This window comes from Nomascus leucogenys, chromosome 12, assembly GCF_006542625.1.
Source record: "Nomascus leucogenys isolate Asia chromosome 12, Asia_NLE_v1, whole genome shotgun sequence".
NCBI classification, from domain to species: domain Eukaryota; kingdom Metazoa; phylum Chordata; class Mammalia; order Primates; family Hylobatidae; genus Nomascus; species Nomascus leucogenys.
This window is the reverse complement of record NC_044392.1, coordinates 45,935,716-45,956,242: the sequence shown is the minus strand read 5'-3', so window position 1 is coordinate 45,956,242 and position 20,527 is coordinate 45,935,716. Positions and strand designations below refer to the sequence as shown.

The 20,527-nt window shown below is 50.4% G+C and overlaps 2 protein-coding genes across 11 annotated transcripts; both read right to left on the bottom strand.

Moving 5' to 3' along the window:
• Positions 1 to 215: 215 nt before the first annotated feature.
• On the bottom strand, positions 216 to 7,311 carry SCAMP3 (secretory carrier membrane protein 3). Of its 3 annotated transcripts, XM_003259422.4 has the most exons (9): positions 6,758 to 7,311; positions 6,329 to 6,406; positions 5,195 to 5,317; positions 4,988 to 5,108; positions 3,183 to 3,311; positions 1,734 to 1,893; positions 1,521 to 1,622; positions 910 to 1,027; positions 216 to 655 (listed from the first exon to the last, which is right to left on the bottom strand). In XM_003259422.4, exons 1-9 carry the CDS (start codon positions 6,821 to 6,823, stop codon positions 509 to 511), a joined length of 1,044 nt encoding a protein of 347 aa, XP_003259470.1. In that variant the 5' UTR covers positions 6,824 to 7,311; the 3' UTR covers positions 216 to 508. The 3 variants fall into 3 exon arrangements, with proteins under 3 accessions (XP_003259470.1, XP_003259471.1, XP_030680186.1); XM_003259423.4 differs by lacking the exon at positions 6,329 to 6,406 and having other exon boundaries at positions 6,758 to 7,309; XM_030824326.1 differs by lacking the exons at positions 5,195 to 5,317; positions 6,329 to 6,406 and having other exon boundaries at positions 6,758 to 7,307.
• Positions 7,312 to 7,537: 226 nt separating this feature from the next.
• CLK2 (CDC like kinase 2) lies at positions 7,538 to 18,155 on the bottom strand. 8 transcript variants are annotated; one of them, XR_004032640.1, is made up of 14 exons: positions 17,827 to 18,155; positions 15,427 to 15,596; positions 14,107 to 14,335; positions 13,326 to 13,413; positions 12,911 to 12,977; positions 12,628 to 12,744; positions 11,348 to 11,514; positions 10,480 to 10,574; positions 9,315 to 9,444; positions 9,135 to 9,217; positions 8,890 to 8,969; positions 8,619 to 8,709; positions 8,243 to 8,378; positions 7,538 to 8,070 (listed from the first exon to the last, which is right to left on the bottom strand). XR_004032640.1 is itself a non-coding variant. In XM_030824323.1 (13 exons), the coding sequence occupies exons 2-13, from the start codon at positions 15,594 to 15,596 to the stop codon at positions 8,349 to 8,351; spliced, it is 1,347 nt and encodes a 448-aa protein (XP_030680183.1). In that variant the 5' UTR covers positions 17,827 to 18,155; the 3' UTR covers positions 7,538 to 8,348. The 8 variants fall into 8 exon arrangements, 7 of the variants coding, with proteins under 7 accessions (XP_030680183.1, XP_030680178.1, XP_030680180.1 ...); XM_030824323.1 differs by having other exon boundaries at positions 7,538 to 8,378; XM_030824318.1 differs by lacking the exon at positions 8,243 to 8,378.
• Positions 18,156 to 20,527: the final 2,372 nt, after the last annotated feature.

Below are 20,527 nucleotides of genomic sequence, written 5' to 3'. Positions count from 1 at the left end.
CGTCATATTAGGAGAGGGGTGGGGAGCAGGGCTCCAGGTTTCGCGTTTCCGTGGACTTCCCACCTCCTTCCTGCGCCAGCCACCCGGGCTCCACCGCCCCGCCCCTCATATCTCCCAGTTTACACTAAAGCCGGGTCCGACCTTCCCACCTCACTCCACACTCTCCTTTCTCTTTCATAAGGCCTAATTCCCAATGAAGATACAGGAAACGGGGATGTCAGTTCCAGTTCCACTTCCTTTTATTTAAATAACCGAAGCAACAGCCGTGGCACAGCAGAGGGAAGCTGGGTTGGAGCGTGTGAGAGGTGGCAGCAGTGTGGCCTGATGGGGGGACTAGGTCACAGTGGACTCCCCACACGCCTGTCAGGTTCTGCAGTCATGGCCATAGGATTGGGAGCACTACGGAGGAACCATCAGGTACTGATGTCTCTCCAAGTCCCAGAGACCTTAGGGACGGGAGCTAAGTCAGCTCCCTTAAGTGGCAGGGCCAGGGCATCCCAGTCAGGGGTCACGGGGCCCGGAAGGCATTTTCAGCAGCCCCAGCGGCTGCATTGGCAGCTGCGGTTCGCACCGCAGGGTTGGAGAAGACACCAGCAGCAAATTCTTGCTGGGCCTTCTGAAAGCTGGCACCTGTGCGGCGGTATAAGGAGTGGATCTGCAAGTAGAGGACAAAGACATTACAGCCCATTCCAGCCACTGGTTCCCCACCCCAGCCTAACAGTATCACTACCACTCAGCAGCCTGTTGCCCAGCACACACACTCACACACAGAAACACACACCCCAGAGGTCCATTAGCTGAGAACCACCCAGCAGCCTGACCTGTGCCAGTTGCTCCTGAATGTTCCACCCACGCCCCTGGGGACCCATGATCTCACCCTCCCGGCCCCACCTTCAACACAGCCCTCACCCGTTTCAGCATGACAATTCCTAGCACAGCAATGCCAGTGAAGAGCAGGGCGACCAGCAGCATGAGCACGGATACTGCTGTGTTGCCCTTCGGCACCACCAGAGCGGAGATCCAGCCGCTGTAAAGGGAAGGATGTGCCAGTGAAGAGGGGCTCCTCAGCTTCTCCACTGGTTATGTAACCAGCATCCCCTGTTCCTACCCTTCCCATCAGCAGTGGCTCTCTGTCAATCTAGCAGCATTCCGAGCACCACAATCCCAAACTGTATCTACTCTCTTCATAGTTTAATTCCAGTTTCTGAACCATTAGCCCTGAGCTCTCCAAGCCCTTCCAGGCACTCATCTGGGGATTCTTCTTCCTCCTTTCAACCATGGTTCTGTGCCTCCTCCAGGAGGCCACCTCGGATTGGCCAAATGCAGCATTCTTCTCTTCAATCTATATGTGTCAAGAGTGCTGTCTGTGCTCTATTCTGGAAGTATGTCTTGTATCTCATTAAACTAGTACCTCCCAAGGATTAAAACCACATTTCCTTTTTCTGAACAACTCCTATCCCAGCACCCAGTGCTGGCTTGATCTAGAGGGAAAGGTGAGGGTGGATAACAGCCTCACAAACCTGAATCCCCAACCTGGGATACCAATGGCCTGCAGGACAAAGAGCACATCCTGGACGAAGAAAATGAAGAAGAAAACGAAGAAATTGAATGAACTGTCACTCCTACAAAGAGGAAAAAAATGGGGAGGGTGGGAGAAGAATTAGAGCTGAAGGATGGGCAGACGTGGGGCCCATCCCAGGTCTCCATCACTCTCCCACCACTAACACACTTACCGGAAAGCCTTATACATGGGGCGGTACCAGCAGACAAAGGAGCAGGGCGTGAAAAGGAGGACCCAGAGGATAGAAAGCCCAAAGCCTGCGCCATTGTTGGTTTCCACACAGAAGCTGGCCAGGCAGGCAAGGAAGTTCAGGAGAAGAGCCAGCGTGCTGCCTAAGGGGCAGAGGGACAGGATGAGGAGCCCTTCTGGACTGCAATGAAGGCTCCTTCCCATCTATGCTTACCCTATAATATTCACCAAACATGGCAGAGTAAGGAAATGAAGGCAGCTGCTGCCTTCATGGAATCCTCAACAGGGGAGATGAAGAAAGCAAATCTCAATAACGTGTGATCCCCTTGCAAAGACATTTTTTTTTTTTTGAGATAGAGTCTGGCTGTCGCGCAGGCTGGAGTGCAGTGGCACAATCACGGCTTACTGCAAGCTCCGCCTCCCCGGTTCACGCCATTCTCCTGCCTCAGCCTCCTGAGTAGCTGGGACTACAGGCGCCTGCCTCCACGCCCAGCTAATTTTTTTTTTTTTTTTTTTTGAGACAGAGTCTCTGTCGCCCAGGCTGGAGTGCAGTGGCAGGATCTCAGCTCACTGCAAGCTCCGCCTCTCGGGTTCAAGCCCATTCTCCTACCTCAGCCTCCCAAGTAGCTGGGACCACAGGTGCCCACCACCATGCCTGGCTAATTTTTTGTATTTGTAGTAGAGACAGGGTTTCACCGCGTTAGCCAGGGTGGTCTTGATCTCCTGACCTCGTGATCTGCCCACCTTGGCCTCCCAAAGTTCTGGGATTACAGGCGTGAGCCACTGCACCTGGCCAATTTTTTGTATTTTTAATAGAGATGGGGTTTCACCGTGTTAACCAGGATGGTCTCGATCTCCTGACCTCGTGATCCGCCCGCCTGGGCCTCCCAAAGTGCTGGGATTACAGGCGTGAGCCATCGTGCCCGGCCTTTTTTTTTTTTTTTTTTTTTTTTTTTTTTGAGACGGAGTTTTGCTCTTGTTGCCCAGACTGGAGTGCAATGGCATGATCTCGGCTCACTGCAACCTGCACTTCACGGGTTCAAGTGATTCTCCTGCCTCAGTCTCCCGAGTAGCTAGGATTACAGGCATGCGCCACCACGCCCAGGTAATCTTGTTATTTTTAGTAGAGATGGGGTTTCTCCATGTTGATCAGGCTAGTCTCAAACTTCTGACCTCAGGTTATCCACCCACCTCGGCTTCCCAAAGTGCTGGGATTACAGGCGTAAACCACTGCACCCAGCCCAAAGACATCTAAAGAATTCAAAATATATTCCTGCATATGGACAATAAAAAGTGGGAAGAGGGCAAGAACATTTGCTAGCAGGCTGGTGAGTTCTAAATAGAGGTGAAGTGTTTGGTTCTTGGTGAGCGGACCCTAGGGCAGTTAAGAGATCTACCTGTAACTTCCTCCAAAAGCCTTCTCACTACTCACACGTCCAGAGGTAGTACATGGTGGATACAGTCTTCTGAAATTCTTGGGGGATCTCCATGGAGATGTCCTGGAAAAAGCAGGGCTGAACTGGACAAAAAGAAGGTAGAGGGGGCCAATTGTTCTGTCGAGCTGTAAGGCACAAAAAAACAGGTGGACCCCAGAAGTAAGACAGAGACCAACAAAGGAATCACTCCCCCTTCTCTCCATCCCTGGATCCTCTTTTTTTTTTTTTTTTTTTTTTTTTTTTGAGACAGGGTCTCTGTTGTTCAGGCTGGAAGGTAGTGGTATGATCACGGTTCACTGTAGCCTCAACCTCCTGGGCTCAAGCCACCTCAGCTTCTTTTTTTTTTTTCCTGAGATAGAGTTTCGCTCTTGTTGCCCAGGTTGGAGTGCAGTGGTGTGATCTTGGCTCACTGCAACCTCTGCCTCCCAGGTTCAAGCAATTCTCCTGCCTCGGTCTCCCGAGTAGCTGGGATTACAGGCACGTGCCACCACACCCAGCTAATTTTTATATTTTTAGTAGAGACAGGGTTTCACCAAGTTGGCTGGTCCTGAACTCCTGACCTCAGGTGATCCACCTGCCTCGGCCTCCCAAAGTGCTGGGATTACAAGTATGAGCCCCGGCACCTGGCCGTCCACCTGAGCTTCTTGAAGAGCTAGGACTACGGACAGGTACCATCATGCCCTGCTAATTTTTTTCGTTAATGTTTTGGAGGCAGGATCTCACTATGTTGTCCAGGTTGGTCTCTAACTCCTGAGCTCAAACAACCTGCCTGCCTCGGCCTCCCAAAGTGTTGGAATTACAGGCGTGAGGCACCATACCCAGCCGTGGATCCTCTCTTTTATCTCCAATTTGGGGTCCAAGGAGACAAGGGAGAGTGGAAAAATTAATACGGTTTATTATTATTTAAAACACCTAAGCACTGTACCAAGCACTTCACATATATTTTGTTTAACCTTCACAACAACCTGGTCAAACAGATGCAAACGTGGTTTTCATTTTATAAATAGGGAAACTGAGGCATTCGAGATTAAGTAACTTCCCTAAAAGCTCATGGTTAGTAAGCAGTATCTCTAAAATTCAAACTCCGCAGTCTGACTCCAGAGCCCAGGTTTGTGTTTTTTTGTTTTTTTTTTTTTTTTTTGAGACGGAGTCTCGCTCTGTCACCCAGCCTGGAGTGCAGTGGCGCAATCTCGGCTCACTGCAAGCTCCGCCTCCCGGGTTCACGCCATTCTCCTGCCTCAGCCTCTCCGAGTAGCTGGGACTACAGGTGCCCGCCACCATGCCCGGCTAATTTTTTGTATTTTTAGTAGAGACGGGGTTTCACCGTGGTCTCGATCTCCTGACCTCGTGATCCGCCCGCCTCAGCCTCCCAAAGTGCTGGGATTACAAGTGTGAGCCACCGCGCCCGGCCTTTTTTTTTTTTTTTTTTTTTTTTAAGACGGAGTCTCACTCTGTCACCAGGCTGTAGTGCAGTGGTGCTATCTCGGCTCACTGCAACCTCTGCCTCCCGGGTTCAAGCGATTCTCCTGTCTCAGCCTCCCGAGTAGCTAGGACTACAGGTGTGTGCCACCATGCCCAGCTAATTTTTTTTTTTTTTTTTTTTGTATTTTTAGTAGATACAGGGTTTCACCATGTTGGCTAGGATGGTCTCAATCTCTTGACCTCGTGATCTACCCACCTCAGCCTCTCAAAGTGCTGGGATTGTAGGTATGAGCCGCCGCACCCAGCCGAGCCCAGGCCCTTAAGACCTGTTTTTGCTCCTCCCAAACTCTCAGATGCTCTTCCCCACTCTACTACTTACTAGCTGTGCCTCCCAGGGCAGCATGCTGCAGCTCTCGCTCCCTTCGGTCCAACTCCTCTGCTTTCCGGTTGAGCTCCTCCTGTTTCTTTAGCAGCTCAGCTGTGGCTGCTGCAGCTGAGGCCTGCCCAGTGTGAGCAGACGGAGATGTGAGCCCTGGGCCCCAGGACTGGCCCTTCTCCCCAGCCCTCACCTGCACACCTCCTGTACCTGAGTGCTGTATGAGCCATAGTTCTTAGGTTCTGTGGGGCTGAGCTTTCTCGAGGGCTGCAAGGAGGGAGCTGAGGGTGGAGGCAATGGGGCAGGGGCTGGAGGCTCATACGCTGGTGGTGGCTGTTGAGGAAAAGACCTTAGTGATCATCTAGTCCCTCATAACACAGGAATCTAGAGTCTGCTTGAATACCTTTAGACCCAGAACTCATGATGTAAGGAAGCAACCTTTCCCCTATTTGTTAGGAAGCTAGTTCTTCTGTTGAATTTCTGTCAGAGAACTCTATAATGACCTGTAGCAGCCTTATCATCCCTCATATCCAATGCCTTAGCGAGGACTCAAATCACTCATTTACTCTATCTCCCCACTTAACTGTGTTTTTTTTTTCTTTTCTTTTCTTCTGGGGATGGAGTGTGGGGTTGTCTCTCTGCCACCCAGGCTGGAGTGCAGTGGTGCAATCATCACTCATTGAAGCCTCAAACTCCTGGGCCCAAGCAGTCCTTCCATCCCAGCCTCCCAAGTAGCAAGGACTACAGGCATGTGCCACTACACCTAGCCAATTTTTAAAACGTTTCAAGAGATGGGGGTCTCGCTGTTGCCCAGGATGGTCTCCATCAAATTCCTGGGCTCAAGCAATCCTCCCACCTCAGCCTCCCGAGTGGGATTACAGGCGTGCACACCATGCTTGGCTCCCCCTGCTTTTTTTTTAAGTTCTAAGTACCATGAAAACCCCTTAAATTCTTACAACTCACCATTTTCTAATCCAGTGGGACAAACAGGTGTAGTCCTCCTCCTCATTCCTTGCTTTCAAACTGCATACCTAACCTAAACTCCAACCAGCCCTAACCTTTATTTTCTTCAAGAAAGCCTTCCCATACAGAACATTGGTTAAGGCCTTGCCAGCCTCCAGATCTTCCCAGGACTGACTTTTAGAGCTCAAACCATTTGGGTTGGTGGCCCTGGTGGCCCTAGAAGGATGAGGCATTCCATGGCTGACTAGCCTCTCTCAGGGAACTAAGATCACAATGCCTTTTCCTTCCTGTGCATGCAGAAAAGTCCCCTGTACCCAAGCTGACTTGTCTCACCGGCAAACCCTTCCCTTCCTTGAACTCCTATGCTCTCCAGTAGCTCACCTCCCGGGTCTCAAAAGGATTGTAGACGTCAAGCGTGGCATACTGCCGGCTGGGTCGGTGCTGGATCACAGCTGGGTCCTGAGGGCAGAGACCTGGGGCTCAGCTGGCACCCAGTGCCACCTAGGGGAATTCCCAGGGACCATTCCCAAACTGCCTGTGGCTCCAAGTACTGCACCTTCGGGGCCACGCCGTTGTCCCAGGACTGGGACAACATTTACCTCAAATCCATCATCCAACACTGCCAGCACCAGCCCATTAAGGGGCAGGGCCCGCCCTCCAGAGTGCTCACTGGTCTGGAGTCACTGTCACCCCACGTGGCGGCTCTTCCCAGGATCAAATGTCACAAATGGGGAAACAAGTTAGCCCGACCCTACAGAACCGGGAAGAATCAACCTGACCGCCCAAAAGAGGCCGACCGGCGCAAGTCACCTGAAAGGGGTTGTCAAGCTCGCTGGGCTCGGCGAACGGGTTTCCGCCGTCTCTGCTCTGAGCCATGTTTGCAACTGCGGCCTCCGCGGCCCTCTGCCCTCCACGCCCCTGCCGCAGCAGTGGCGGTAGCGGTAGCCCTGAGAGTCCACTTCACTCGCCTCAGTTCGCTCCGCTTCTCTGTGCACGGATTGGTTCCACCGACCGGAAGGGCCACAAGGATCCCCGCAGCAGCCGTGGGTTGCGCCTGCGTCTTGACCAAAAGCTAAGACGAAAGTGCCCCCACGTGATACCTCTAACCCAGTGCCCACAACCAACTACCGCCCCTCTTCCATGTGACTTCCTTCCACTAACGAACTACACTTCCCAGGAGGCCTCGCGTAGGAACCCGGCCTTCCTAGTAACCGGAGACGGACGACGGGAGCCTTCTGACCGGCCACGGCAACCCCCTAGGAGCCAGATTGAGCACGTTTTCAACCTGGGTTTCTGGCTCTATATTGGGTCGCGGCCTAATGACTCTAGGAGTCAGATCTTTCCCAACTCTCATAATTCCACATCTGAGAAGTGCCACCTTATAACACTTCTCTCTTTTAATCTGAAAGAAATGCTGCCCCACCCATCACTACCCTCCCCTATGATAAGGTGGACAGGGGAAATAAACTGGTAGCCTGGCTCTGCTTAATTTTGGAGGGTAAGAAGGACTCCCTTCATACCCAAACTCAGAAAGTTTGCCAATCGTTTCATCCCTCCACCCCAGCATTCCCAAACCTCCAACTCCAGGGATGGGGGTCAAATGAAGCACGTTATTTTATTTCACAAAGACTGTACAAAATTCCTTATAAAACATGGGGTAGATGCCACCTGGTTACCTCACTCGGCCCCCATCCAACTCCGTATGAGGGGGCAGGTGAGGGTGGAAACTGTGTGGATGGAATAGCATTATGTACAAGGCAGGGGTTGAAGTGATAGGTACAAGTTCTTTCATATTTACACTATTTCACATATTCACAGGTATACAGAGAGCCAGGAGGAAGCAGTGAACTCTGGCTCGTTCTCTTGTATAAAAAAGCACCAGTGTCCTGGACTGGACACCCACTGCTATAAAAGATGCAGGGGGGCCCAGGGCCTGATCGTCACCGACTGATATCCCGACTGGAGTCCCACAACTTGTTGGGTGGCTCAGCCCGAAGGCGGGCGAAGAAAGGATGCTGAAGGGCTTCACCCAAGGTCAGCCGCTTAGCTGGTTCATACTCCAGCATGCTTTCAATCAGATCGAAGAGCTGGTGGTGTTCCTCTGCCTCTGAGGTCAGATACCGCTGGTGGAGGAGGGCAGGAAAAAGGTGAGGCAGGATGCCTTACAAACCCTGCCTTCTTCAAGACCCTACCTTTCATTCTTGGAGAACCAAGGCTCTGCTTGCAACCAATTTGAAGGCTACCTAACCACGACCACACCAGGACCAACGTTTCTGATATTATAGCTCAACCTACCTTCCCACTAGCACAATTACTCCATAATCTTTGACAGTTCTTTCTACTTGTATATCCTTGTCAACTTCATGAATCTTCTTTAGTTCCTCATTAAAATGTAAGCTCTTCAAAGGTAGTTTATTCTTTTCTGTCTGACCTAAAGAATCCAGGACATTGCTTTGATCTCTGGTTGTCTCAAGGTTAGGCTGTCTAACCTCCTTCCCTCCACAAAACCACTCCCTCTTATGTTTCCTCTGTTGACCAAAGATGTCTTCTTTCAGCTTTCCTCCCCTCCTTTTCTAACCCTCTGCTTGTGAAGAGCATTCCAGAGGCAAACCACCCTAAGAAGGAAGTGACTTCTGGACGGTGGGCACTATTTATCCCGAGCCCGGCTCACCCGCAGCGGTTTGCAGTTCTCACGAACATAGCGCCCAGCTGATGTGTTCTCATCCCAATCCAGGCGACCCCGGTAAAAATATTTCTGCTTTCTAGAGGGGAAGGGGAGGTTGAGGAATCAGAAGGTCACCCTTGTTACAATTCCCTTATTTCCCCATCTGAAAGTAACTGCGGGGAGAGGACGCATCAAAGAAAAAAGAAAATGATGTGAAATAGACCAATTCTGTGGAGAGAAAAGGAAAAGGGTTAACTAGTGCCCACTCAAGGTTCACCTTGTCTTTCGGATCATCCGGGAAGGGATAGGACCCAAGATCCTTTCCATCATGGCTAGATGCTCTCTGTTGTCATGGGTCTGGGAAACAAAAACAGAACTGAGCATGGGACTGAAAAGGGCATGCTGAGGATCAGCTGCCAGGAAGGTAGGCAATGTGGAGAACTGAGCAGGCAGGTCCTCAGCAGAAAACAAAGGAACCAGCTAGAGGAATGCCAGGCAGTCAAGTAAGATCCCATCACTTACCTGGAAGAGGGTGAATCCCACATAGTATTCAAAGATGATGCAGCCTATACTCCACACATCACAAGGCTGTGACCAGCCCAACTCTGGGTGAGAAGGGGAGGGAAAAGGTGTCATGAGGCTTAGGTGGCCCCACCCTCACCACATCATCTCACACACTTGGACAGCCTTGCCCTCCCTTACCAAGGATGACTTCTGGTGCTCGGTAATGGCGAGTGGAGACAATGGTGCTATGGTGCTCATGGTCAAAGGTGGCACTGCCAAAGTCTACCACCCGCACAGCTGTGCTCTTCACACTGCGCTCATCTCGCTTCTAGAGCAGAGGAGAAAGAGGATGAACCTCTGCACCCAGACTAAGATTCCACCAGTATTCTGTACGTTGCTTCTGAGCCTTAAAAAAGGTACTGTGATATCCTGCCTGGCCCTACAAGCCCTGGGAAATTTCCTGTTTTACAGCTTCCACCACATCCAGCATAATACTTTTAGAAGTAGGGGAGCAAAGGGATTAAGAAATGATTATAGAACAGCGTGCACATCTGTAAGCATCTGAAGACTACACCCAAGTGCCGGATATATAGTTATTCTGAAAACATGTAACATGTAGGAAGTGGGTTTTTCTGAAAAAATGTAACATGTAGCAAAGGAGTTTCTCTGAAAATATATAACATGTAGCAAAGGGGTCAAAGGAGGGAGAGCTTCTTTAGGTCTGAGATCTCCATTATCTCCAGTTAGTCAAGGGAGCCCAGCTTTCCTACCTCACAGAAATATACGTCTCAAAAAAGAAGTCCGGGCCAGGCGCTGTGGCTCACACCTGTAATCCCAGCATTCTGGGAGCCCGAGACAGGCAGATTACCTGAGCTTAGGGGTTCGAGACCAGCCTGGCCAACATGGCAAAACCCCATCTCTACTAAAAACACAAAAACTAGCCAGGCTTGGTGGCGGGTGCCTGTAATCCCAGCTACTCCAGAGGCTAAGGCAGGAGAATCACCTAAACCTGGGAGGTAGAGGTTGCAGTGAGCCGAGATTATGCCACTGCACATCAGTCTGGGCAACAGAGTGAGACTCTGTCTCAAATAAATAAATAAGTCAGTCAGTCAGTCCAAACCAAGAACCTTAAAAACTTCCACTCTACTGGAAAGTTATCTGAAGTCCCCTGTACAAGTTATCTCCCAGTTTAAGTCTTCTTAAGAGATCTCTCCCTTTCAGCCTATTTAGTACCCAGTTGGAGCCAGACAGGGAGAAAATGTGGGACGACGAAATAAAAGGGAGAAAACAAAGGGCTCAGCAGAAGGCAAAGCGGCCCAGCTGCCTGCCCCCAGTAACCAAGGGCAGACCCTATCCATCTTACCTTCTCTAGGTTGTAGGTGAGTTCATAGTCTGAATTCACAAACAGAATATTTTCAGGCTTGAGGTCTGTATGTGTCAGCTTGTTATCATGGAGGACTGTAGGGGAGAAGGCCAGGTCAGGCTTGGTGCAGGTGGCCAGAGCTAACTGGTATCAGCTGACCCCAGGCCTGGTTACCTAGGGCAAAGCCAGTGAGGCGACAGGTCCAGAATCACTAGGGCTGCTTTCTGCTCTATGTCTAAATGGAATGCCTGGTCTAAGAAGCTCTGCTCTTTCTAATATAAGATACATATGTAGCTCAACTGATGTAAAAAAAAAAAAAGTTTGCTTTGAGTTGTAGTGTGTACACGCTTTGACATGTGTCTAGCTGGCACTATGTTAACTCAATTCTGTGAAACTGTATTATTTTGATGACTCCAGAAGAATGCTATATTTCTTTGAATTCTCCACCTTGCCCCTTAGCTGAACTACATACTCTGTTCCCATCTCCTTTGCTGTGAATGAACATCTCATCCCAGATAAATGTAAGCCTTTAGCCTAAGGAGTGTATTTTTGTCTCTTTATGTTTGCTGCCTGACTGATGCTTTCCCAAGAAGGGGAGAAAGGAAAAGGGGAGGGTAATTAAGTGCTTTGATTCCAAAGGCTTTCTCTTCTAGCTGCTGCTAGGCTAGGTGTAAAGTAAGAGCAATCAGTGACGATAAAGACATCAGTCAAGGAGTTAAGTCAGAAGATGTTTCAAGATGACAGTAAATCGAAGAACTGCAGAAAACAGAGAGCTGACTGTTTAGGGGCTTCACCAGTGCACAACCGACAGAGAGATCCAATGAAGGGAGGGACTGCCCCAGAGTCCACTTCGGCCCACCCCACTCACACTTGACAGCCTGGCACAGCTGGAAGGCCATGTGGCGCACTTGGTGGATGGGGTAGGGCAGGTAGTTGTTGTCTTTGAGGAAATCGAAGGTGCTAAGGCCCAGAAGCTCAAAGGAGATACACATGTGGCCATGGTAGTCAAACCAGTCAAACATCTGGACACAGAGGCTGAGAAGAGAGATGGGGGAAGGGGGGTTGTCTGATGAGCATGATCTGCCCATCAGCCATCCAACAAGGAGGTACTTCATAGCTGTTGATTCCACATAATTGTGTAAAATCATGCCAGTTAGTACTAACACCAAAATTCAGTTCAGCTAGGGAATAGCCTCTACCAGACCCAAGAAGAATGGTACTACCTGCCAGGTTCCTTTTTTTTTTTTTTTTTGAGATGGAGTCTCACCCTGTCACCCAGGCTGAAGTGCAGTGGCGTGACCTCGGCTCACTGCAACCTCTACCTCCTGGGTTCAAGCGATTCTCCTGCCTCAGCCTTCCAAGTAGCTGGGACTACAGTTGTCCGCCAACATGCCCGGCTAATTTATTTTTAGTACAGACAGGGTTTCACCATATTGGCCAGGCTGGTCTCGAACTTCTGACATTGTGATCCACCCGCCTTGGCCTCCCAAAGTGCTGGGATTACAGGCGTGAGCCACCATGCCCAGCCCAAGTTTCAAAATATCTTCCTGCACCATTTTAGATAGTTAAAAAAACTATTTACTGAAGAGCTGTTGAGTGCCAAGCTTTAAACAGTATAGATCCTGGATCATCAACTGTCCATCCTAAACCCCAACCCCAGCCCAACTCCTGATATTCATTCACCACCAGCTACCACTGGGCTCCTGTTTATACCTACTGGCCTCATATCTTGGCTTAATGTCCTTATTCTATTTTTGGACTGTGAATGTATGTGAACAAAATATTACTGCATAAATGTCTGTGGCCTTATCAGCATAGTTCTACTTATAAAAGCTTAATTCGCTGTTCGATGACGTTGATGCTCAGTCCTAGGGCTATGTCCAGGGTACATCTCTACAGAAACCATTCTAGGCTGGGGTCAAACTACAGAGCAATCTAGCTTCCCTGAAAACAAGGGGAGTGGATTAAGGAATGTCATAGGCCTCCCCCCTTTCCTACCATGATGTTCTACTACTCTAAGATGATGAACAAAAGATGAATGGATGAGAAGGTCTAAGACTCCCCTGTCTGCCTAAACCAGGTCTAGAGGTCTCTCCTGTGTAGGGGTTGGGGTTCTCAGCCTCCCTACATACTTCCTTGCTTGCTTACTTCTTGTTGTCAGGGTCTTTCTCATTGATTTTCTCCAGCACGTTGATCTCAAGTCGAGCTGCTTCCTTGTACTTCTCCACATTCTTAATGATCTTCAAGGCAACTCGAGCCCCACCCCTGTAAGTTGGCAGGAGAGGCTTTTGCTGGGTTCTCAAGAATATCTCAAAATGAACAGGGCCGTAGGGGGACTAAGAAATCCTACCTTAGGTTAATTAGCAAAAAAGCCCCATATAACCCCCACCATCTTTTTATCCCTACGCAGTAGGGAGGGATTGACACTTACCTGCGATGGTCAACACATTGTACAACTCGGCCAAAGGTCCCCTCTCCTAAGGTGCTAACGATTTCATCTGAAATGAAAGAGAGCAGGGTCGGGGAGAGGGAGGGAGAGAAGGTGGGGAATGAGCTGAGTTGGAAGAAAAAAGGGGACAGCAACCTGGGGTGGAGATGAAGGAAGGGGAACAGATACAGATGGTCACAGGGGAAGAAAACCCCTGTGTGATTCCCACCACCTTTAACCCAGGGGCCGTGAGAGCTGGGAGTGGACAACAGAGGTCAATTCTCAACAGCAACTCAAACCACCCAGATAAACAACACCACTGAGAAAAGGCAAGAGGCTGTGACTCAGGTTGGCTTGGGACGTTAGGATGGCTATGGGACCATTACAGGCTATAGGATTGTTACGATTTGGCTTGTACATCGCTCTTGTAGCCAGTCCCCGACGTGGTAGATGAGGTGGCCCTCAGCGTCGTCCTCTACACTCTTGGCTCTCCGGCTGCTGTGCTGCTGTCGGGGGGCAGGGGGGGTCGGAGCAAGCCAGGTGTCGGAGCGGGGGCCGGAGGGAGGCGGGGTGGGTGGTAGAGGGGTCACCGGTCACAGGCGCCCAGCCAGGGGGGACAGACGATGATGGGGGACAGTGGAAGGGAACACGTCAGATGCAGTAAGGTGGATCGGTGTGAGAAGAGAGAGCGGCGCATAATCCCAAGTCCCCAAACCCAAAACAGGAACAGGGAGAGGCATGGGCAGAGCAGAGAAGTGGTGTTGTTGCCAGTGTCACCCACAACCCCATGCTCTACACAATGCCCTTCCGGGCAGACACAGATCTCCCCTTGCCCCCACCCAAGCCCGCCTGCCAAGGGGGCTACAGAGCCCAGGGCTTGGGAGAAAAAGGCAGTTCACAAGCAAGGTCCCCATTAAACAGTGGAGGCCGCTGGGGCGGAGAAGCTGCTCCCAACACAGTAAGCCCAACATGCCAGGGAGAGCACTGGGGGTCACAAATGCTCCGTGCCCATCCATCTCCAAAGCAGATTCCAGGGCCCTTCAAGAGTCGGAGAGCTTCCAAGAAAGTAGGCAAACTCAGTGCCCACCTCAGTGTCCATACCCCAATGTTCAGCTGAGAACAAGGATACTTCTCACTTACCAGAGTCCTAGAGGGCCTGCAGAAGAGTGGGGAGAGGAAGGGCCTGGGCTGGCACTCACCGAAGATGAGCGGCTAAATGTCCGGCTGCGCCTCCTCCGCCGTCTGTGCTTCCTCCGGCTGCTGCGCTGGCTGCGGTAACTGCTGTTCTCCCGCTGATATTCATAGGAATGCTGATAGTCTGTGTCATAGTAGGCATCTCCCCGATCCCGGCTATAATCGTTGCGTCTGTAGCTGCCACAGTATCGCCGGTCATACACCCTCCGGTCGGATGAACGATCATCATAACTGCTGTTGGATAACAAACACCAATTAGGTGTATCTGTTCAGACCACATTCCCTACCATACCCTGTGCCAAGGTCCTGCCTTAGTGAGGACAAAGAGTAATGCTAGAAAACTGTTCTCAGACACTTGTTGAGTCACTGAGAGCACCAAGGGACCAGAGAAGTGAGGTAACAAGCACATCTGCCATGTCACCAAAACCTCTGAAAAGGCATCTGCAGAACCACTCCCTATTGGGGCCCTTTTCCTGCTGCAGTAATACAAAGAGCGAGCCATTTTTTTCTCAAGCTTTCCTGAATGAAATCCCCCCTTGCTCTAAACCATCCTTAACTCATTCTTTCCACTGAACATGCCACTAAAATATTAAAACTGGGCCTGGCGCAGTGGCTCACGCCTGTAATCCCAGCACTTTGGGAGGCCAAGGCAGGTGGAGCACTTGAGGTCAGGAGTTTGAGGCCAACATGGTGAAATCCTGTCTCTACTAAAAATACAAAAGAAAAAAGAAAAAAAAATTAGCCAGGCATGATGGCGCATGCCTGTAGTCCCAGGTACTTGGGAGGCTGAGGCAAAAGAATCGCTTGAACCTGGGGCCGCAGAGGTTGTAGTGAGCTGAGATCTTGCCATTGCACTCCAGCCTGGGCAACAGAATGAAACTCTGTCTCAAAAATAAATAAATGATATTTTAAAATTAAAAAAAAATTAAAAACACAAAGATCTAACTTTGTCTTATCTGTTAGCTTATTAGTTACCTGTAGCTCCCAGTCCTTTGCACATGCTGTCCCTCTGCCCAAAGACACTTCTCCCACCTGACTCTACTTGTCCTCCAGACATATACAGATGTCGCTTTCTCTGCAATGTTTTCTCTGAATTACACATTCTGCCCCACTGCAACCAAACGCACTGGGTACGTCCTCAGTTCCTCACTATGTATTCTAACACTTAACACTGCAGCCCAAATGGCTTCTTTGGTTATCTATCCCGACATTACCTTCAGTCAGCTACTTAATGCAATGGTTTTAGCATATAACCAATAAGTATTTGTTGAACAAATGAATGAGCGAGTGACCCTGTGTTTGAGTATCTCTTCCTGAGGCCTCACCTTCGAGAACGGACATGGTAGCTGTCCTCTCGCCGACGCCGTCGTGTCCGGTCACTACTACTTGACCAGGAGCGACTTCTTCGTCGCTTATGCTTTCGGCTCCGATAGTGTTCACGGTAACTCCCCCGGCTGCCTCGCTCTGAGGAATGGTACCTTCGAGGATGAGGCATCTGGAAGGCAAGGGAAAGCGGAAATAGGAAAGTTTCGAGTTTTCAGAAATCTCCTCCAAGGACTGGCTGCTCCAAAGATGCTAAGCTGCTTTCCTCCCTTTATTTCTGCCTCTTTTTACCAGGCACAACTTCCTCAGTCTTCCTCTGTACTTACAATTCCTCCTTATTGGGGTACAGCCACCTACTAACTCCGGCTGAAACTCTAGAAAGCCCCCAAACCCATCCCTCATTACCTCCCACTCAGTTCAAGTGTTCTTATTTTATTCTTTAGACGGAGTCTCGCTGTGTGGCCAGACTGGAGTGCAGTGGCACAATCTCGGCTCACTGCAACCTCCGCCTCCTAGGTTCAAACAATTCTCCTGCCTCAGTCTCCTGCGTAGCTGGGATTACAGGCACGCGCCACCACTCCTGGCTAATTTTTATATTTTTAGTACAGACGGGGTTTCACCATGTTGGCCAGGATGGTCTCGAACTCCTGACCTCGTGATCCTTCTGCCTCGGCCTCCCAAAGTACTGGGATTACAGGCGTGAGCCACTGCACCCGGCCAGTTCAAGTGTTCTATCCTTATTTTCTTCAAAGACAGCTCCATGAAGACCTTCAGGTCTAGGACACGGTTCATTACAGAGGAAAGTGTATGACGACCGATGGAGACTGCCACAGTGTATCCCCCTTCAGGATCTAAGATACAGATCTGTGTGATGCTGAGTTCCTCACAAGTCAATAGAGTAAAGCTTTGGTTTAGTTATGATAAATGTTGTACACTCATTAAGAGTACATCTTATCTCCCCAAGTACACTATCAGTGTCCTGAGGGTAGGAATCCAGTCTCCCAGGTTTCTACATATACCAGGTAAACGCCAAATACTATCAGTTCCAGGGATCTGGGTCGGGCCCCTTGAATTAACTTAATCATCTCTCACATCTTTGGCCAACTCTCCCTTGAGAGGTTTTAATGTAGTAGGCCACAAAATACAGTCAGCATCCCATCTGGCCCCTCCACTCTTGTGCTTAAGACATAGGTAACAGCTGTTTCTTGTGGTTTTTTTTTTTTTTTGAAACAGAGTTTTGCTCTTGTTGCCCAGGCTGGAGTACAATGGCGCAATCTCGGTGCACCGCAACCTCCACCTGCCGGGTTCAAGCGATTCTCCTGCCTCAGCCTCCCGAATAGCTGGGATTACAGGCATGCGCCGCCACGCCCAGCTAATTTTGTATTTTTAGTAGAGACAGCGTTTCTCCACGTTGGTCAGGCTGGTCTCGAACTCCCAACCTCAGGTGATCCGCCCGCCTTGGCCTCCCAAAGTGCTGGGATTACAGATGTGAGCCACCGCGCCTGGCCAGTAAGTGGTTTTTAATTAATATCAGCCCCAGTTAGCTGACAGCTGCCCACCTTCCAGTTAATGGAATTGGAATGGGATGGTTCATAAATCCCTTTTTTCCTTCAAGGAAAAAAGAGAAAAATCACTGTCACAATCCAAGAAGATGAGAATAGGAAGGCAGAATACAATGAAACAGGCCCAGGGACAGAAGTCTTGGTGGGGGTGTGTGAGAATCGGGTATGCAAAAGGTTTAATGATTCCAATGTCTGACCACCATTCTGTATCACTTCTTCCCAACCTCCCCAAATGAGGAGGGTGGTACTTGATGCATTCTTGGTGTAACTGGGGCCGGTAGCATACCAAGCTGCAAGCACAAGATTTTCCCAGCATAGTCATCCTAATCAGCATAGCCACATAAATGCCATCTCACCACATACTACCATCAAACGGCCTCACAGCCCTGTCCCCTCAAAGCATCACTAGCCTACCTTTCTCAAGTTTGAAATCTTTTGCTTTTTCCTTTCTTACTCAGAAAATCCAGAACTCCTACAGGCAAATTCTTCCCGCATGCTCCAAGTGACACGGTGATGTATTCCTTCCCTCCAGCTTTGATTGGACCCCTGAGTCCAACTTTGATATTCCACTCCTTCACATCTCTGGAACTACTCCCATCTTTACTCTATCACCCTTTCTAGTCTGGTTCCGCCCAAGTTTCCTACAGATCTTCTCGGTACAGCTAACGCAGGCCGGCCTCCTTCCCCCTCATCTCTCTACTCTGCTGCTTCGTAGGTCTCCACTCTCCTCCTCTCCAAATCTCGCCCCCGTCCCTTGCCCCCAATCCAAGCCTAACCCCGCCCGCCCCGCGGTCGCCATCTTTCGGCGCGGCCCCGCGGCCAGCCAACCCGCGCGCTCACCGTTCTGGCGGCGAGGCCCGTGCGCTTGTCCCACAGGAAGTCCGTGATGGCGGCGGCACTGCGGCCGGAGTCCCGGCACCCCCGCGGCGACGAAGTGCTGCTCCACCCCCCCAACCCGGGACCCTGGGACCTCCCGCCCCGTTCCCGGGCTCCGCTTCAGTCCCGCCCGCCCCGGCTCCGTCCCCGCCCCTAAGATCTGCTTGGCGCCGCTCGCACCGCCCCCGCCCGGGGCCCGATCCCAGCTCGGTCTCCGGCTCTGGCCTCTCCGCTCCGCCGCCGCCGCCGTGAGCGAGCACGTACGCACGGACTCACGTCCTGCGTCGCTTCCCAGCTACCCCCTGGGCTCCGCCCCCAGGACCGCGCGCCACCACGTGCTCACTTAGCTGGCAGGCATCCGCCTGTCAGAGCCCCGGAGGTACTGGGGGCGGAAGTTCATAGGGGCGAGGAGGGTCCACAGGGACAAGCTGGAAGCCTTCCAGGCCCGCTATGCCCCGCCTCCTGTCCTTTCCCACTCCTTCTTCAATCTTTTACCCTTTGCGTGGAGACGTGTGGCTTAGCTAGGTTTGGAGTTTAAAAGAAAGGGTTGTCATTGTCAATACAGTGTCGCTGCGCTGCACGCCTGACTGTAGTGAAGCTTGATGGTGAAGCCTCATTCTTCTGCATAGCCTAAAAATAACCATTTCTTAAAACACTTCACCTACCTATCCCCAGGACGAAAGTCTGCCACCTTTTGTCATCAACAAAAGTTATGCACGACTCGGGGTGAGGACACAGCCATGGAGGAAAGGTTTGAGCAATGGAGGGTTGGAGAATCGGGTGCCGAAAAGGGGGACTCACTTGAGAACTGTATGCTCAGGTGGCTTACATAATGTGTGAGAAATATAAGTTTACTAGGGCCGGGCGCGGTGGCTCTCGCCTGTAATCCCAACACTTTGGGAAGCAGAGGCGGGCGGATCACGAGGTCAGAAGTTCGAGATTAGCCTGATCAACATGGTGAAATCCCGTCTCTACTAAAAATACAAAAATTAGCCGGGCATGGTGGCATGTGCCTGTAATCCCAGCTACTCAGGAGGCTGAGACAGGAGAATCGCTTGAACCCGGGAGGCGGAGGTTGCAGTGAGCCAAGATTGGGCCATTGCACTCCAGCCTGGGTGACAGACTGAGACTCTGTCTCAAAAAAAAAAAAAAAAAAAAAAAAAAAAAAAAAAAACAGGCGCGCATCACCACGCCCAGCTGTTTTTTTTTTCCTTGTAGAGATAGTGCCTCACTTTGTTACCCAGGCTAGTCTTGAACCCCTGAGCTCAAGCAATCCTCCCCCGTCGGCCTCCCAAAGTGCTGAGATTACAAGCATCAGCCACCACGCCTGGCCAGTTTACTAAATCTTAAAAAAGAACGGGAAGGCTGGGCGAGGTGGCTCACGCCTGTAATACCAACACTTTGGGAGGCCAAGGTGGGTGGATCACTTGAGCACAGGAGTTAGAGACCAGCCTGGGCAACAGGGCGAAACCCAGACTCTACAAAAAATACAAAAATTAGACCAAGCTCGGTGGCTCATGCCTGTAATCCTAACAGTTTTGGAGGCCCAGGAAGGTGGATCACTTGAGCACAGGAGTTCAAGACCAGCCTGGCCAACCTGGTGAAACCCCGTCTCTACTAAAAATACAAAAATTAGCCGGGTGTGATAGCAGGTGCCTGTAATCCCAGCTATTTGGGAGGCTGAGGCATGATAATCGCTTGAATCCGGGAGGCGGAGGTTGCAGTGAGCTGAGATGGTGCCACTGCACTCCAGCCTGGGCGACAGAGTGTGACTGTGTCTAAAATAAAATAAAAAATACAAATTAGCCAGTCATGGTGTCTCCCACCTGTAGTTCCAGCTACTTGGGAGGCTGAGGCGGGAAGATCACCTGAGCCTGGGGAGGTCGAGGCTGTAGTGACCCGTGATTGTGCCACTGCACTCCAGCTTGGGCGGCAGAGTGAGACTCTATCTCAAAAAAAAAAAAAAAAAAAGAAAGAAAATGAGAAAGAGAAACAGTTAAGAGACTCTACAGAAGGAAATGAGAAGTGGTCAGAAAGGTAAATTGAAAGAGAAATAATATAATCTGAGAATAACTATATTAAAGTCAGGGAGCTGAGCAAGGTGGCTCACGCCTGTGGTCCCAGCTCCTCAGGAAACTGAGGTGGGAAGATTGCTTTGAGGCTGTAGTGGGTCATGATGACACCACTGCACTCCAGCTTGAGCAACAGTGCAAGACCCTGACTCTAGAATGAGTAAATAAATAAAGTCAGGAAATATTAGAGAGGAGCTGGATGAAGGATAGTCAGATGGAGGTTAGATCAGATAACCAGACATAGTTTAGAGAAGTTCCCTGAAATAGAACATGGAGGGCAATCGATGACGGAGTTGGGGAGAGAGAAGTAAAGATTTCACTTCCTCCTCCTGGAACATTTTCCTAGATTATTAATTCATTCAACAAGCATTTACTGAATGTCCACTATGTGTCCAGCATTATGCCAGGTGCAAGGTTCCTGTTTCTCAGAGTTTCACAATCTAACAGGAGAGGAAATCTGTAAATAAATAATGAGACCATGCTCATGCCTGTAATCCTAGCACTTTGGGAAGCCAAGGCAGGAAGATCACTTGAGCTCTGAGTTCAAAACCAGCCTGGGCAACATAGTGTGACCTCATCTCTTAAAATAATAA